Source organism: Hyla sarda, chromosome 4, assembly GCF_029499605.1.
Source record: "Hyla sarda isolate aHylSar1 chromosome 4, aHylSar1.hap1, whole genome shotgun sequence".
Lineage (NCBI taxonomy): Eukaryota > Metazoa > Chordata > Amphibia > Anura > Hylidae > Hyla > Hyla sarda.
In genome coordinates this window covers 197,914,112-197,932,129 of record NC_079192.1, presented here as the reverse complement: position 1 = coordinate 197,932,129, position 18,018 = coordinate 197,914,112, and the positions used below count along the sequence as shown (strand labels likewise).

At 45.6% G+C, this 18,018-nt stretch overlaps 1 protein-coding gene across 8 annotated transcripts in view; it reads left to right on the top strand.

Moving 5' to 3' along the window:
* Positions 1 to 18,018, top strand: part of IL15RA (interleukin 15 receptor subunit alpha) — an 85,717-nt gene that overhangs the window by 29,593 nt on the left and 38,106 nt on the right. For 2 of the 8 annotated variants that reach the window (XM_056569339.1, XM_056569340.1), the window contains exon 2: positions 132 to 207. The exons of 5 other annotated variants lie outside the window; for them this stretch is intronic. In XM_056569339.1, the coding sequence (XP_056425314.1) occupies positions 168 to 207 (40 nt within the window). In that variant the 5' untranslated portion in view covers positions 132 to 167. Of the gene's footprint in view, positions 1 to 131; positions 208 to 3,016; positions 3,248 to 18,018 lie in introns of those variants that run through there. One more of the 8 variants, XM_056569346.1, reaches the window with a different exon arrangement.

Here is an 18,018-nt window from a genome sequence, read left to right as displayed (position 1 = left end):
TAAGTCCTATCTGATCAGTGCATGGAGTTGTCACACTTGTTTGAATTGTTTGGCTATTATAGATATTTGTATTTCAGCTATGTAAATGTACTCTGAGCAATGTGCTGAGAGTTGTCTTTATACTTTACCAGGTGAAACTGCTGAGGATGAGCTACAGTATTTTCTAAATGTCATGCACTACCATGATAGAACGTAAAGAAAATAGTGGTAAGTAGATTATTACACATTTCACATTTACTGAATAATTATGTATAAGTAATGTAAACCTAATACATTATTTTCCAGTTCCAATATAAAATTGGTTTTGTCACTTGGAAAAAACTTTTAACGTGTCTTAAGTTGTAATCGGTGAAGGTCTGAGTGTTCAGATCTTCACCGATCAATAGAACCACCCGGAAGAATTCTGCGCTCATCGCTTTCTCTCCTGGCTCTGTGTCATGTGAGCGATTAACTCTCTCAGTGTAAGTCTATGGAGCACGTCTGGATTATGTGACACAGAGCAATTAGAGGAGGGCATGGCCATGAAGACTTCTCCCGGCTCATTCTTCTGATCAATGGAGGTCTAAGTACTCAGACCTTCACTGATTAAAACTTTTGACATACCTCTACGAAATATCAAAAGTTTTTTAAGAGGCAGGTACACTTTAAGTAATAGGAGTAAAACAGTGGCATACAGTAGATAGATGAAAGTGCAAGGAATTTATGTTTGTATTGGATGAAACTGCTATCGTGTAACTGAAACAACTCTGAAACTCTAAAACACTAAACACTAACTTTTATTCAAAGCATCTAAAATGTCACCAATGGTAGCCAACACATAACTATCAAAGTTCAAAAATAAAAAATGATGTTGCAATTGCAATGGATATACAATGTTCTTATATATACAACTTGCAATGTATTTGCATTTATTTGTGCAACAATGACATCCAGCACTTTTAAATCCAATAAAATCTTCTGATTTATTTAGCACAAAATATAAAGTTGGTACATCACAGCAACATTAGGAGTAATAGACTTGAAATATGCAATGGATTGACAAATTTCTGGCCTGTATGGCCCTTAGTCATAACCTATTTTCCAATACTGATGGAAGATATTTAACCCCTTAAGGATGAAGGGCGCACAGCACAGGTACCCCCTTGCATCATAAGGACCAAGGGTGTACCTGTACAACTTGGTCCCAGTACCGCAGTTTGAAGCGTGCTCATGAACTGAGCACGCTTCATACCCAGTGGGTCTCGGTTGCTATCAGCAGCCAGGACCCACGGTTAATGCCGGAGATTGCTGATCAGGCCGATGCCCGGCATTAACCTTTTAGATGCCACAATCAAAGCAAGATTGCATGCTATAGCCCCCTATGGGGACTAACAAAATAAGTATAAAATGTAAAGATTTTTTTAATAGAAATAATTTACAAATCTGTTTTAACTTTCTGGCACCAGTTGATTTAAAAAAAAAAAAGCTTTTCACTGGAGTACCCCTTTAATAAAAGTGAATTAACCCCTTCCTAATAAAAGTTTGAATCCCCTTTTCCCATTTTTTAAATAAAATAATGTTATCAAAAATAAATATAACATATGTGATACCACCGTGTGCATAAATGTCCAAACTATTAAAATATAGTGTTAATTAAATTGCACGGTTGATGGCATACACGTAAAAAATATTAAAGTCCAAAATTGTGCCTTTTTGGTCCTTTCATATACCATAAAAAAACTAATAAAAAGCAACCAAAACGTCCCATCAAAACTAAAATGGTACCAATAAAAACTACAGACCACTATACAGAAAAAAGTGGACAATATTCAGCATACTAATTTTGGTGCATGTAGTTAAATTTTTTTATTTTGAATGGACCTACAGAATAAAGATAAGGTGTCATTTTTACCAAAAAATGTATTGCGTAGAAACGGAACCCACCAAAAGTTAAAAAATGGCAGTTTTTTTTTATTTCACCCCACAAATATTTTTTTTTGTTTTGCCGCAGATTTTGTAATAAAATAAGCAATGTCATTACAAAGTACAATTGGTGACACAAAAAACATATGAGTCTGTAGGAGCAAAATTTTAAGCGTTATGGTTTTTAGAAGGAGATGAGGAAATTGAAATTGCAAAAACGAAAATTGACCTGGTCCTTAAGGCCAAAATGGGCTTGGTCCTTAGGGGGTTAAACCTACAAAGGCTCTACCCTCCAACACACATAATAAAAAAAATTACAATAATAAAAAAAAATAATAACACATAATGCAAAATTTATGTAAAAACAAGTACAATTTTATTGGGAGGCAATCTAGAATACTTTTAATAATGTAAAACAAGATCTGTTTTAAAATTTAAACCATATAACAGTGTATTAATATCTGATGTGTTGTCCTATTTAACAAAACACATCTCAAGCCTTTCCTCTACGTGGTCTATTGACGATGCCATAAAACTGAAAACTTGTCAAGTCACTGAATTAAAATTACGTGAGCTATTGGAGGGGTTAATGGCCATGGAATTATTGGCATCCTAAATGTGTTCTTGCATTCTCTATTATTACGTTATTATTAACTTGGGAGCAACCCACATAGTGTAAATTGCATCTTGTGCAAGAAGCTCTATATACAACATGCATTCTATTACAGATTCTAAATTTACAGCCGGTTCACCCACTCTAAACCCAATTCACAGTTAGAGAGCAGATGAACCAGATTAAAATGATGCCTAACTAAACCCGATCGGTGGTGCTGTTTTATAGTCCCCATTGCTTATATGCTAATGCCATTCTTTGCTGAATGGAGGTGGGAGACAACTTTCCGAGCTTCCCTGCCTCTTTCCTCTACACTCAGATCAGCCCTTCCACCTCTTAAATATGAAAAGTTTTACTCTCATGTCCTATTGAAATGAGAACATATATGCACATGACCGCTCTGCTATGCTAGCAGAGCATATATGCTGCATCCTTGCTACAAGTTAGGTGTAGTGTGGTGATAGGCTCTGACATCATTAGAAGTTGAGAGTGAGGAGGAGGGAGCGGCACCTAGGCTCTGCTTTTTTAGCAGAGCACTGACATGGTAATAGGCTCTCACGTCATTAGGACATAAGAGTGAAGACTTATACATATTGAAGAGGTTAGAGGGCTGATCTGAGCATGGAGGAAGAATGCAGGGGAAGATCGGATAGCTGCCTCTATTGCACAAAAGATGGCATTAGCATGTTAGCAACAGGAATATATAACTCTGGCATGGAACCACCAATCGTAGTAAGTAACACGTCAATTTTATCAGGTTTACCCACACTATAATCCTGTGTATTGCGTTTAGCACAAACTAGGTCTATTACATTTAGTGCGAACTGGGTGAACCGGCTGTCAGTTTCCCTTTAAAGTGGTACTCCAGTGGAAAACTATTTTTTCAAATCAATTGGTGCTAGAAAGTTAAACAGAGTATGTAAATAACTTCTATTAAAAAATCACAACTTCCTCTGGAGCATACAGCAGCTGATAAGTACTGGAAGGGTTAAGAAGTTCTTTTCAATCTGACCACAGTGCTCTCTGCCGACACCTCTGTCTGTGTCAGGAACTGTCCAGAGCAGGAGATGATTCTATGGGGATTTGCTCCTACTCTGGACAGTTCCTGGCACGAACAGAGGTGTCAGCAGAGAGCACTGTGGTCAGACTGAAAAGAACTACACAACTTCCTCTGGAGCATACAGCAGCTGATAAGTACTGGAAGGATTAAGATTTTTTACCTTTTAACAATATGTTTTTTTTTATTAATAACAGTATCCATAAACTCTTTGGTAGTAACTTCATATTTACAGCAAATGCATTGTCACCTCACTTATGTAATTCTTTAGTGTGTACACAGATGGAGCGGTCTCCAAGGTGTTGACAAACCCCTAGATTAATAGATAACTTAGATTAAGTTGTGGTGAGCTTGTGGGGATGTAGGGTAGGAAGAGTGTAGCTGTGCAGTGATGAAAGGGTGTTGGATTAATGCTTAACTGTCGTGATGCCAGGGTGCGGGTTCTTCCACTATATATATATCCTACCGCCACCCGTCCCAGGAACGATAGGGAGGAATAAAAGGATTGTCCACAACCGGAGGTTTAGTAAACTGGAAATAACTTTACTGCAACTTTTATGCAGGTTAACAGTAGTAACAGTCTTTACAGAGGACCGCACTTTAAGTTCCTCACCATTGGTTGGGACCTTGTAGGGGATAAGCTCTGAGGCTTTCTTTACGCTGTTCCACTGAATTTAGGGTTTGGTTTTAGGTTCAGTAGTCACGTAGATTTAGGATTGAGTTTAGTTGAACTCACGGTTTTGTATTCGGCTGAAGTTAGCAGGCTTCAGGCCTAGATTTGTCTTGTAGCTGTATTGGCAGGTCTGCTCGTTTTCAGATCCAGGATACAAGAGCGAGGATTGAATAATAGCGCCCTTATATGGCAAGGGACAGGCTCAAGGCTTATTGGTTCCCACCAACTGTCAGTCTTTTCACAAAGCATTGTGGTACATCATGTGACCCACTCACGTGACCTGGAAGGTCCTTAAGCTTAACCTAACAGTAGGCTTAGTGGTCATGTGACCTAAGGTCCTGGAAGTACTATACATATATAAATTATTTACAAATTATATACACCAAACACATAAAATTAAAGAAGGAAGAGGCGACAAGGGGTTATCCCACTAGGAGGATCCTACCGATATGCAGGAACTCTGACTTTGGGGACTTAGCACACAAGGTACAGTACAATGTACGGTACCGGGACACCAAAAGTAGCAGATATTCCTAAGACAAATTACATTCTTTAAACACTTTACATAGGTACTTTTAAATATCAATGTATATTATTTGTGTAATCAGATGAGATTATACATTGTACCTTGTAACAAAAGTGGGTCTGGCACAAAATCCAGTATCCCTCTTATGACATTTTTTAATGCATCAGATTGTTGTCTGTTATGCATGCTTTTAGTTGCTCGCTTTAGCATACAATTAGGATATCCAATTAATCGTTAATGTGCAGCTGATTTTGCTACCCATTGAAGTTAATTGGTAGCAAAATTAGCTGCACAAAATATGCAGCAGATGCTGTACCATTAGGGTAGGGTCACATGTAATGGATCTGCAGCGTATTTTATACTGTGGATCCACCAATGACTGACTCTAGTGTGCCTCCTGCTGTGCCTGCTCGTAGCAGCAATCCACAGCTACAAGCAGACACACAGGACCTGCGAGTCACTGCATATGCGCAGTGTATGCACAGAAATCACGGTCGCTCCCCCTGCTCCCTGAGCTAAGACGGAGCAGCAACGATGTCGGAGTACACTGTGGATGCTCGCAGCAACTCGCAGGTCTTGTGTGTCTGCTCGTAGTGGCAGATTTCTGGTACAAGCAGGCACAGCAGGAGGCACACTAGGGTCAGTCATCGGCAGATCCCTTACGGGTGACCCTACCCTAAAGGAATAATTTTATTTTGCACAAGTATTGTATAGAATTACCCTTAAAGTCCACCTGTCGTTAACAAAAACCTAATGTACATAAAACCATTATATGTATATTTGTACTATACATTGGTTATAAAATTTGTATATTTTTGTCCCTACAGCTTGTTACGCCGAGCGCTCCGGGTCCCTGCTCCTCCCCGGAGCGCTCGCAGCGTCCTCTCATTCGCAGCGCCCCGGTCAGACCTACTGACCGGGTGCGCTGCGATATTACTCCCAGCCGGGATGCGATTCGCGACGCGGGATGCGCCCGCTTGAGATGCGCATCCCGGCTCCCGTACCTGACCCGTTCCCCGTCTGTGTTGTCCCGGCGCGCGCGGCCCCGCTCCTTAGGGCGCGCGCGCGCCGGGTCTCTGCAATTTAAAGGGCCACTGCGCCACTGATTGGCGCAGCAGGCCTAATCAGTGTCATCACCTGTGCACTCCCTACTTATACCTCACTTCCCCTGCACTCCCTCGCCGGATCTTGTTGCCATTGTGCCAGTGAAAGCGTTTCCTTGTGTGTTCCTAGCCTGTGTTCCAGACCTCCTGCCGTTGCCCCTGACTACGATCTTTGCTGCCTGCCCTGACCTTCTGCTACGTCCGACCTTGCTCTTGTCTACTCCCTTGTACCGCGCTTATCTCAGCAGTCAGAGAGGTTGAGCCGTTGCCGGTGGATACGACCTGGTTGCTACCGCCGCTGCAAGACCATCCCGCTTTGCGGCGGGCTCTGGTGAATTCCAGTAGCAACTTAGAACCGGTCCACCGACAAGGTCCACGCCAATCCCTCTCTGGCACAGAGGATCCACCTCCAGCCAGCCGAATCGTGACAGTAGATCCGGCCATGGATCCCGCTGAGGTCCCGCTGCCTGTTGTCGCCGACCTCACCACGGTGGTCGCCCAGCAGTCGCAAAAAGGCCACCAGCTGTCTCAACTGACCGTGATGCTACAGCAGCTACTACCACAGCTTCAGCAATCATCTCCTCCGCCAGCTCCTGCACCTCCTCCGCAGCGAGTGGCCGCTTCCAGCCTCCGATTATCCTTGCTAGATAAATTTGATGGGGACTCTAAGTTTTGCCGTGGTTTTCTTTCGCAATGTTCCCTGCATTTGGAGATGATGTCGGACCAGTTTCCAACTGAAAGGTCTAAGGTGGCTTTCGTAGTCAGCCTTCTGTCTGGGAAAGCCCTGTCATGGGCCACACCGCTCTGGGACCGCAATGACCCTGTCACTGCCTCTGTACACTCCTTCTTCACGGAGATTCGAAGTGTCTTTGAGGAACCTGCCCGAGCCTCTTCTGCCGAGACTGCCCTGCTGAACCTGGTCCAGGGTAATTCTTCTGTTGGCGAGTACGCCATCCAATTCCGTACTCTTGCCTCCGAATTATCCTGGAATAACGTGGCCCTCTGCGCGACCTTTAAAAAAGGCCTATCCAGTAACATTAAAGATGTGCTGGCCGCACGAGAAATTCCTGCTAACCTGCATGAACTTATTCATCTTGCTACCCGCATTGACATGCGTTTTTCCGAAAGGCGTCAGGAGCTCCGCCAGGATATGGACTTTGTTCGCACGAGGTGGTTTCCCGCCCCGGCTCCTCTCTCCCCTGGTCCTCTGCAATCCGTTGCTGTGCCTCCCGCCGTGGAGGCTATGCAAGTTGACCGGTCTCGCTTGACACCTCAAGAGAGGACACAACGCCGCATGGAGAACCTTTGCCTGTACTGTGCCGGTACCGAACATTTCTTGAAGGATTGTCCTATCCGTCCTCCTCGCCAGGAAAGACGCAGGCTGACTCCGCACAAAGGTGAGACAGCTCTTGATGTGAACTCTGCTTCTCCACGCCTTACTGTGCCTGTGCGGATGTCTTCTTCTACCTTCTCCTTCTCTGCTATGGCCTTCTTGGATTCCGGATCTGCAGGAAATTTTATTTTGGCCTCTCTCATCAACAGGTTCAACATCCCGGTGACCAGTCTCGCCAGACCCCTCTACATCAACTCTGTTAACAATGAAAGATTGGACTGTACCGTGCGTTACCGCACGGAACCTCTCCTAATGTGCATCGGACCCCATCACGAAAAAATTGAATTTTTGGACCTCTCTAACTGCACTTCAGAAATTCTTCTTGGATTACCGTGGCTTCAACGCCATTCCCCAACCCTTGATTGGACCACAGGGGAAATCAAGAACTGGGGTACTTCTTGCCACAAGGACTGTCTTAAACCGGCTCCCAGTACTCACAGTCGTGACCCTGTTGTTCCCCCGGTATCTGGTCTTCCTAAGGCCCATTTGGACTATGCTGATGTTTTTTGCAAAAAACAAGCTGAGACTTTGCCCCCTCACAGGCCTTATGACTGTCCTATTGACCTCCTCCCGGGCACTACTCCACCCCGGGGCAGAATCTATCCTCTGTCTGCTCCGGAAACCCAAGCCATGTCGGAGTACATTCAGGAGAATTTAAAAAAGGGGTTTATCCGCAAGTCCTCCTCTCCTGCCGGAGCTGGATTTCTTTTTGTCTCCAAAAAAGATGGCTCCCTACGCCCTTGCATTGATTACCGTGGACTTAATAAAATCACGGTAAAAAAACGCTACCCCTCACCTCTTATCTCGGAACTCTTTGACCGCCTACGAGGCGCCCACATCTTTACCAAGCTGGACTTAAGAGGTGCTTATAATCTCATCCGCATCAGGGAGGGGGACGAATGGAAGACTGCATTTAACACCAGAGATGGACACTTTGAGTATCTGGTCATGCCCTTTGGCCTGTGCAACGCCCCTGCCGTCTTCCAAGACTTTGTTAATGAAATTTTTCGTGATTTTCTATATACCTGTGTTGTGGTTTACCTGGACGATATTCAGATTTTTTCTGCCAACTTAGAAGAACACCGCCAGCATGTCCGCATGGTTCTTCAGAGACTTCGGGACAATCAACTTTATGCCAAAATGGAAAAAGGTCTCTTTGAATGTCAGTCTCTTCCTTTCCTAGGATACTTAGTCTCTGGCCAGGGACTACAAATGGACCCAGATAAACTATCTGCCGTATTTGATTGGCCACGCCCCTCCGGACTCCGTGCTATCCAACGTTTTTTGGGGTTCGCCAATTATTACAGACAATTTATTCCACACTTTTTCACTATTGTGGCTCCTATCGTGGCTCTAACCAAGAAAAATGCCAATCCTAAGTCCTGGTTTCCTCAAGCGGAAGACGCATTTAAACATCTCAAGTCTGCCTTTTCTTCTGCTCCCGTACTCTCCAGACCTGACCCATCTAAACCCTTCATATTGGAGGTAGACGCCTCCTCAGTGGGAGCTGGAGCGGTTCTTCTACAAAAAAATTCTCCCGGGCATGCTGTTACTTGTGGTTTTTTTTCTAGGACCTTCTCTCCGGCGGAGAAAAACTACTCCATTGGTGATCGAGAACTACTGGCCATAAAATTGGCGCTTGAGGAATGGAGGCACCTGCTGGAGGGATCCAAATATCCAGTTATTATATACACTGATCACAAGAATCTCTCTTATTTCCAGTCTGCCCAATGACTGAACCCTCGCCAGGCTAGGTGGTCGTTGTTCTTTGCCCGTTTTAACTTTGAAATCCATTTTCGCCCTGCTGACAAGAACATTTGGGCCGATGCCCTCTCTCGTTCTTCAGATGCCTCTGAAGCGGAAGCCTCTCCGCAACACATCATTCCTCCGGACTGTCTGATCTCCAATTCTCCAGCTTCCATCAGACAAACTCCTCCAGGGAAGACCTTCGTTTCTCCACGCCAGCGCCTTGGGATTCTCAAGTGGGGACACTCCTCCCACCTCGCAGGCCATGCGGGCATCAAAAAATCCTTTCAACTCATCTCTCGATTTTATTGGTGGCCTACTCTGGAGACTGATGTTGTTGATTTCGTGCGGGCCTATACTGCCTGTGCCCGGGATAAGACTCCTCGCCATAAGTCTGCTGGTCTCCTTCATCCTCTGCCTGTTCCTGAACAACATTGGTCACAGATTGGTATGGACTTTATTACGGACCTGCCCTTATCCCGTGGCAACACAGTTGTTTGGGTGGTCGTTGATCGATTTTCCAAGATGGCACATTTTATCCCTCTTCCTGGCCTTCCTTCAGCGCCTCAGTTGGCAAAGCAATTTTTTATACACATTTTTCGCCTTCATGGTTTGCCCACGCATATCGTCTCGGATAGAGGCGTCCAATTTGTGTCTAAATTCTGGAGGGCCCTCTGTAAGCAGCTCAAGATCAAATTAAACTTCTCTTCTTCTTATCCTCCCCAATCCAATGGGCAAGTAGAAAGAATTAATCAGGTCCTGGGTGACTATTAATGACATTTTGTTTCCTCCCGCCAGGATGACTGGGCAGATGACTGGGCCGAAATCTCATACAACTTCAGAGTCTCCGAATCTTCTGCTAAATCCCCATTTTTCGTGGTGTATGGCCGTCACCCTCTTCCTCCCCTCCCCACTCCCATGCCCTCTGGTTTGCCCGCTGTTGATGAAGTGACTCGAGATCTTTCCACCATATGGAAAGAAACCCAAAATTCTCTTTTACAGGCTTCATCCCGGATGAAAAAATTTGCTGATAAAAAAAGAACTCCCCCCATTTTTGCTCCCGGAGACAAGGTATGGCTCTCCGCTAAGTATGTCCGCTTTCGTGTCCCCAGTTATAAACTGGGACCACGCTATCTTGGTCCTTTCAAAATCTTGTGCCAGATCAACCCTGTCTCTTACAAACTCCTTCTTCCTCCTTCTCTCCGTATTCCTAATGCCTTCCATGTCTCTCTCCTTAAACCACTCATCCATAACCGCTTCTCTCCCAAAGTTGTTTCTCCCACTCCTGTTTCCGGTTCGTCTGACGTCTTCTCGGTGAAAGAGATTCTAGCATCCAAGACAGTCAGAGGTAAAAGATTCTTCTTGGTTGACTGGGAGAATTGTGGCCCAGAGGAGAGATCTTGGGAACCTGAGGACAACATCCTAGACAAAAGTCTTATCCTCAGGTTCTCAGGCTCCAAGAAGAGGGGGAGACCCAAGGGGGGGGTACTGTTACGCCGAGCGCTCCGGGTCTCTGCTCCTCCCCGGAGCGCTCGCAGCGTCCTCTCATTCGCAGTGCCCCGTTCAGACCTGCTGACCGGGTGCGCTGCGATATTACTCCCAGCCGGGATGCGATTCGCGACGCGGGATGCGCCCGCTCGCGATGCGCATCCCGGCTCCCGTACCTGACCCGTTCCCCGTCTGTGTTGTCCCGGCGCGCGCGGCCCCGCTCCTTAGGGCGTGCGCGCGCCGGGTCTCTGCAATTTAAAGGGCCACTGCGCCACTGATTGGCACAGCAGGCCTAATCAGTGTCATCACCTGTGCACTCCCTACTTATACCTCACTTCCCCTGCACTCCCTCGCCGGATCTTGTTGCCATTGTGCCAGTGAAAGCGTTTCCTTGTGTGTTCCTAGCCTGTGTTCCAGACCTCCTGCCGTTGCCCCTGACTACGATCCTTGCTGCCTGCCCTGACCTTCTGCTACGTCCGACCTTGCTCTTGTCTACTCCCTTGTACCGCGCTTATCTCAGCAGTCAGAGAGGTTGAGCCGTTGCCGGTGGATACGACCTGGTTGCTACTACCGCTGCAAGACCATCCCGCTTTGCGGCGGGCTCTGGTGAATACCAGTAGCAACTTTGAACCGGTCCACCGACACGGTCCACGCCAATCCCTCTCTGGCACAGAGGATCCACCTCCAGCCAGCCGAATCGTGACACAGCTATTGCCTGATGAGACCAAATACAGGAAGTGAGGGCAGGGAAAGCAGGGCTCTGTGCACTGAGGACAAGCAGGACTCTGTGCACTGAGGACAAGCAGGGCTCTGTGCACTGAGGAAAAGTAGGGCTCTGTACACTGAGGACAAGCAAGGCTCTGTGCAGTGAGGCTCTGTGACAGGCCTGGCTCACACTGCAGGATGATCGACAAGCCAGGAGCCTGCACAGAGCCCTGCTTGTCCCGCCCTCACTTCCTGTATTATATATACCAATTTTTTCATCAATGTATATTACTAATATACATATAATGGTATTATCTACATTGTATAAAAAGTTTTTGTTACCGACAGGTACATTCTAACAGTGTGACTGGAATGACAAGAATCTACTTTGAGAATTGTATTCCTATAAGTAGTTGTGAAAATATTGTCACCACTCTTAACTATGGTAACTTTAAACCCAAAAGCATAATTTCCTCCTGATGCCAAGACTGTTTATAATAAAGACCAACGCTATTACTATTGATGTTTTGGGCAAAGCGCTGTACAGTAACACATCACACACTAATTTGTCCTCCTAACAAGATGGCAAATGATTGGGAGAACGTGGCTCCCATTGATGCACAAACCTGATGCAAGCAAATAATGCAGTTAAAGTGGACACTTAAAGGGGTACTCCGCTCTAAACACCTTGTCCCCTATACATAGGATAGGAGATAAGATGTTAGATCGCGGGTGTCCAGGCGCTTGGGATCCCCGCAATCTCTGGGCCGGCAGCAGTGGCATGTGGAACAGGGAAGCTTGCAGCTTCCGCGTTCGTGACATCACACCACTAGAGATGAGCGAACTTTTCAAAAATTCGATTTGGCCGATTCGCCGAATTTTCCGGAGAAGTTTGTTTCAATCCGAATTTTTCGCGGCAAATCTTTATTAAAAAAGGCTATTTCTAGCCTACATACAGCCTCCATAGGGATATAGAACACTTTGCTGTGTTCTAAAACGCATATGGAGTGTGCTGGGTTAGTGAAATAATACTGTTATTCAGAATAACATGCAGATTACCGGCATCGCTTTTAGAATCACTGCCGCACAGCAGCACAATGACAGAGCCTGGTGGTGGCATCAGTGTCAGGAGACCATATAGTGACTGAATGAAATAGCGTGGACATGTTGGCAGCATGAGGACACCATATAGTGGCTGAATGACACAGCTTGGATGAGGCTGAAGCATGAGGACACCATATAGTGGCTCAATGACACAGAATGGAGGTGTTGGCAGCATGAGAACACCATATAGTGGCTGAATGGCACAGTGTGGAGGTGTTGGCAGCATGAGGACACCATATAGTGGCTGAATGACACAGCTTGGATGAGGCTGAAGCATGAGGACACCATATAGTGACTGAATGACACAGCATGGAGGTGTTGGCAGCATGAGGACACCATATAGTGGCTAAATGGCACAGTGTGGAGGTTTTGGCAGCATGAGGACACCATATAGTGGCTGAATGACACAGCTTGGATGAAGTTGAAGCATGAGGACACCATATAGTGGCTGAATGACACAGCATGGAGGTGTTGTCAACATGAGGAGACCATATAGTGGCTTAATGACACAGCATGGACATGTTGTCAGCATGAGGACACCATATAGTGGCTGAATGACACAGCATGGAGGTGTTGGCAGCATGAGGAGACCATATAGTGGATGAATGGCACAGCCCGGAGTTGCCAGCAGCATGAGTAGGCACTTGGCCTTCACAATCCCTAAGATTAAAAGATGAATTAAGAAATTTAAACCGAAGATTTGGATAGCGAGTGCTACCTATGAGAAAATTCGAAATTACCAGATCCAGGCCCCACAGCGGCATCAGTAACCCATATATTGCCTGAATGACACAGCCTGGAGTTGGCTGATGCACGAGTTCACACCAGGGCTTCACAATCCCCCCCAAAAAACACCACAATTTTAGAAATTTTTGAAAAAGATTTTGGATAGCGGGTGCTACCCATGAGAAAATTTTAAATTAACAGACCCAGGCCCAGCAGCACAATCATTTTTTTATTTGAAATTTAAAACAACCTTTGCGTGTCCCGGACCCCAGCGTGTGGGTACGAAGGACCAAATCCAAAAAGCCCCCAAAGGGCTCATGTGGCCATGAGATTTAGGCGAAACGTCTCCATTGCCCTGACCGGCCATTGTCTCGCCAAGGCAAACCATGTGAAGAACAGCGTGACACCGCCGTGACCTGCACACATGGAAGGGCCACTGGGACTTGTCCGGGCAGTGGAGGCTTAAGACACAGAGGAGGATGTGGAGACGGAGTAGCACACTGTCGCAGGACCAACGCGCTGACAGAGTATAGCAGGAAACAGCATTGAGTACACACCAGGGCTTCAGAATCTCAAAGAAAAAACAACCATTTGTAAAATAATTTTAAGAATATTTAGGTCAGCGAGTGCTACCTATATGTTGCATGAATGACACACCCTGGAGTTGGCTGATGCATGAGTACACACTAGGGCTTCACAATCCCTCAAAAAAAAAAAAAAAACAATTGTAGAAATTTATGAAGAAGACTAATGGATAGCGGGTGCTACCTATGAGAAAATTTGAAATTCCCAGACCCAGGCCCAGCAGCGCCATCAGTAAACCATATATTGCCTGAATGACGCAGGCTGGAGTTGGCTGATGCATGAGTACGCACCAAAGCTTCACAATCCCTAATAACAAAGACAAACATTTTTTAAGAAAAATTTTAACGAAAATTTAGGACAGCGAGTGCTCTCTATTTATTACCAGAATGACGCAGCCTGGAGTTGGCTGCAGCATGAAGAGACCAATGAAATGTGTGATTTTTTTATTTGAAATTTTAATCAAAATTTGTGTCCCGGACCCAGCCGTGTGGGTACAAAGGACCTAATCTCACAAGCAACCACAGGGCTCATGTGGCCGTAAGATGTAGGCACAACGTCTCCATAGCCCTGACCGGCCATTTTTGTTTTTTGTACCTTTGTTTAAGAACAAGCGCATAGCCAAGAGTCCAGAAGACTCTATAATGCAGGACGGTGGACCACCAAAAGCCATTCTTCTATAAAAGATTTTTTTATGAAATAAAGAAGCAGAGTTCATCCCTCTGCGTATTAAAAAAAAAAATTTACTTAAAAAATCAATCGCAACAATCGTTCAATGGTGTAATGGTTATTATTGTGGAAAATTCAAGTTTATTACTGTGATAATTATCAGAAAATTTGAAAAAACCACTACCCAAGAGTGTTTAATAACCCCATACATTGCACCATAAATGTTGAAATTTTAATTAAGCATGTATGTATGTATTTCAAAAATCCTAAAATTAAAGGCCCAAGCCCAGAAGCATCAGGAAGTCAAGTACTTCCTGAAAGACACAGGAGCAGTCAGGAGTAGGCATCAGCAGTACCCAAGAGGCTTTAATAACCCCTTACATTGCACGATCACTCGCGAGATCGAGCAATAACAGGTGTGTTATGCCCTCAGATGTCCGGGGCTGCACGCGCGCTACACTGAATGGACCAGTATGTTTCTATCTTTCACAGACAGGTGCGAGTAACCCGCTGAACCCCCTTCGCGATAGGGATCAGGGATTGCAATTATTTGCCAGGAAAGAAGAATCACAACTAAGCACCGGTCATCAGCTCGGGTTCATTATGTCCCTGCCCTTTGTACACACCGCATGTCTCTACTACCGATTGGATGGTTTAGTGAGGTCCTCGGATCGGCCCCGGCGGGGTAGGAGAAGGCCCTAGCAGGCCGCCAAGAATTTAAAGATCATTGTTGAAATTAGCATTAAGCATGTATTAGCTACTGCTAAATAGTGTTGCTCGCGAATATTCGCAAATGGAATTTTATTCGCGAATATAGCACTATATATTCGTAATTACGAATATTCTTTTTTTTTTTTTTTTCACAGTACACATCACAGTGATCATCCCTCTCTGCTTCCAGCTTGTGTGGTGTAAAGAAGGCTCTAATACTACTGTGTGAGACTGGCGTACGAATTTTCGCATATGCGAACATTCGCATATGCGAATTTTCGGCTATGCTAATTTTCGTATATGCTAATTTCCGCATATGCTAATTTTCGCATACGCGAATTTTTCGCATATGCGAAAATAAACACGAATATTAGGAATATGCGAATTTAGCGAATATATGATGAATATTCGTCCATATATTCGCGAAATATCGCAAATTCGAATATGGCCTATGCCGCTCAACACTACTGCTAAACTTCCAAAAATTTAAGGCCCAAGGCCTGAGGCATCAGGGAGGCAATTATTTCCTGAAAGACACAGAATGAGTCAGGAGCAGTCATTCGCAGTACCCAAGAGGGTTTCATAACCAACCCCTTACATTTAAAAGTCAATGTTGAAATTTGCATTAAGCATAGTTACATAGTTAGTATGGTTGAAAAAAGACATACGTCCATCAAGTCCAACCAGGGAATTGAAGTGAAGGGTGTAAGGGGATAAGGGAAAGGGATGTAGTTTTATAAATCTGCATAAGAATTAATGTTATTTTGTTCCAGGAATGTATCTAACCCTGTTTTAAAGCTGTTAATTGTTCCTGCTGTGACCTGTTCCTGAGGTAGACCGTTCCATAAATTCACAGTCCTCACGGTAAAGAAGGCAGAATGAGTATGGAGCAGGCATTCGCAGTACCCAAGAGGGTTTCATAACCCCTTACATTTAAAGATCAATGTTGACATTTGCATTAAGCATATATTTAGCTACTGCTAAACATCCAAAAATTAAAGGCCCAAGGTAAGAAGCATCAGTGAGGGAAATAGTTCCTGAAAGACACAGGATGAGCCAGGAGCAGGCAATCACAGTACCAAAGAGGGTTCCATAACCCTAATTAATAACCCAAGAGGGTTTCATAACCAACCATAATTGGGAAATGTTGGTGTAGCAGCTTGGTCAATCTACTCTGAGGCATCTGGCATTGGTGGCTGGAAATCCTGGCTGATCCATGCCTGATTCATCTTGACAAACGTCAGTCTCTCCACATTTTTGGTGGACAAACGAGTTCGCCTTGGGGTGACTATGGCCCCGACGGCACTAAACACCCGCTCTGATGGCAGACTACTGGCCAGGCAGGACAGCTTTTCCAGGGCAAACTCTGCTAGTTGTGGCCATGAATCAAGTTTGGCTGTCCAGAAGTCCAGCGGATCTTCAATGGTTGTTGGCATGGCCATGTCAAGGTATGCCACCACCTGCTGGTTCAGGTCCTGCTCCATGTCTACCTGCTGCTGATGAGTTGCTTCACTTTGCGGGTGAAGAAAGCTACTCATCAGCGACTGTAGACTCAGGCTGCTGCTGATTGAGCTGGTACTGCTCCTCCCACCCCTCCCCAGCAGCCATGGCAGTGGAAGATGAGCACAGAGGGCCCCCCGAGTCAGACCTGCGAGGGCATGGACCATGTGGCCGATAGGCATCAGCCAACTGACTACGTAGAATGTCTTTGTAGTAGGTCAGTTTGTCCTCCCTCTCAGTGGGTGTAAAAAAGGCCCCCATTTTGGGACGGTAGCGAGGGTCTAATAAGGTGGAGATCCAGAAGTCATCCCGCTAACGAATTTTGACAATTCGGGGGTCACTACGCAAGCAACTGAGCATGCATCGTGCCATTTGCGCCAGTGACTTGGAGGGACTACCTGCCTCCATCTCTACTGCATACTGCCACGGTGTGTCTGGGTCCTCTGTCTCAACTTCCACATAACCCTCAAGCTCCTCTGGCTGCTCCTGCTCCTCCTCTCCTGTCTGGAGACTAGAAACACCGGCCATCTCATCCAACCTAAACTGTGCTCCGCTCTGCCCCTCATCATCCTTCTCCAGTTTAGACCCCACAGGGCTCATGTAGCCTTGAGATGTAGGCGCAACGTCACCATTGCCATGACCAGCCATGGTTTCAATCATTTGTTGTAGGAAATGTAGGAGTGGAATTACGTCGTTCAAGGCGTAATCCAGGCGACTCACAAATAATGTGGCTTCCTCAAAGGGCCTCAGCAAATGGCAGGTGTCACATATGAGCTGCCACTGGTTCACATTGAAGTTACACAGGGGAGTACTCCTATCTGCTTGGATCATCAAGAAATCGGTGATGGCTTTTCTTTGTTCGTATAGTCTGTCCAACATATGGAGGGTGGAATTCCAATGTGTGGCAACGTCACAAATAAGACTATGTCGAGGGATACCGTTCTGACGCTGCAGCTCAAGGAAGGTGTGCTTGGTGGTGTACGAGTGGCTGAAGTGCATGCACAGTTTCCTTGCCATTTTCAGGATGTTTTGCAAATGGGGTGAAGACTTGAGGAAGTGCTTGACAACCAGATTCACCACGTGTGCCATGCAGGGCGCATGTTTCACACTTTCTTGTCGCAGCGCGGACACGATGTTCTTCCCGTTGTCTGTCACCATGGTTCCCATTTCCAGATTTCGTGGAGTAAGCCATACTCGGATTTCTTTACGAATGAACTTTAGCAGTTCCTCCCCTGTGTGACTCCGTTCGCCAAGGCAAACCATGTGAAGAACAAGCTTGACACTGCCGTGCCTTACACACATGGTACGATGAATGGCCACCGAGATTTGGACGTGCAGTGGAGGCCGAGGACACGGTGGAGCATGAGGAGGCAGCGTCGCACACTGTAACAGGACCAACTGCCTGGGAGCAAGAGCGTGGAGGAGGAAGCGGTGTGACCTATCCAAGTTGCTGTTGTGGCTGTGCAGGAATCACATTTACCCAGTGAGCTGTAAAAGACAAGTATTGTCCCTGCCCGTAG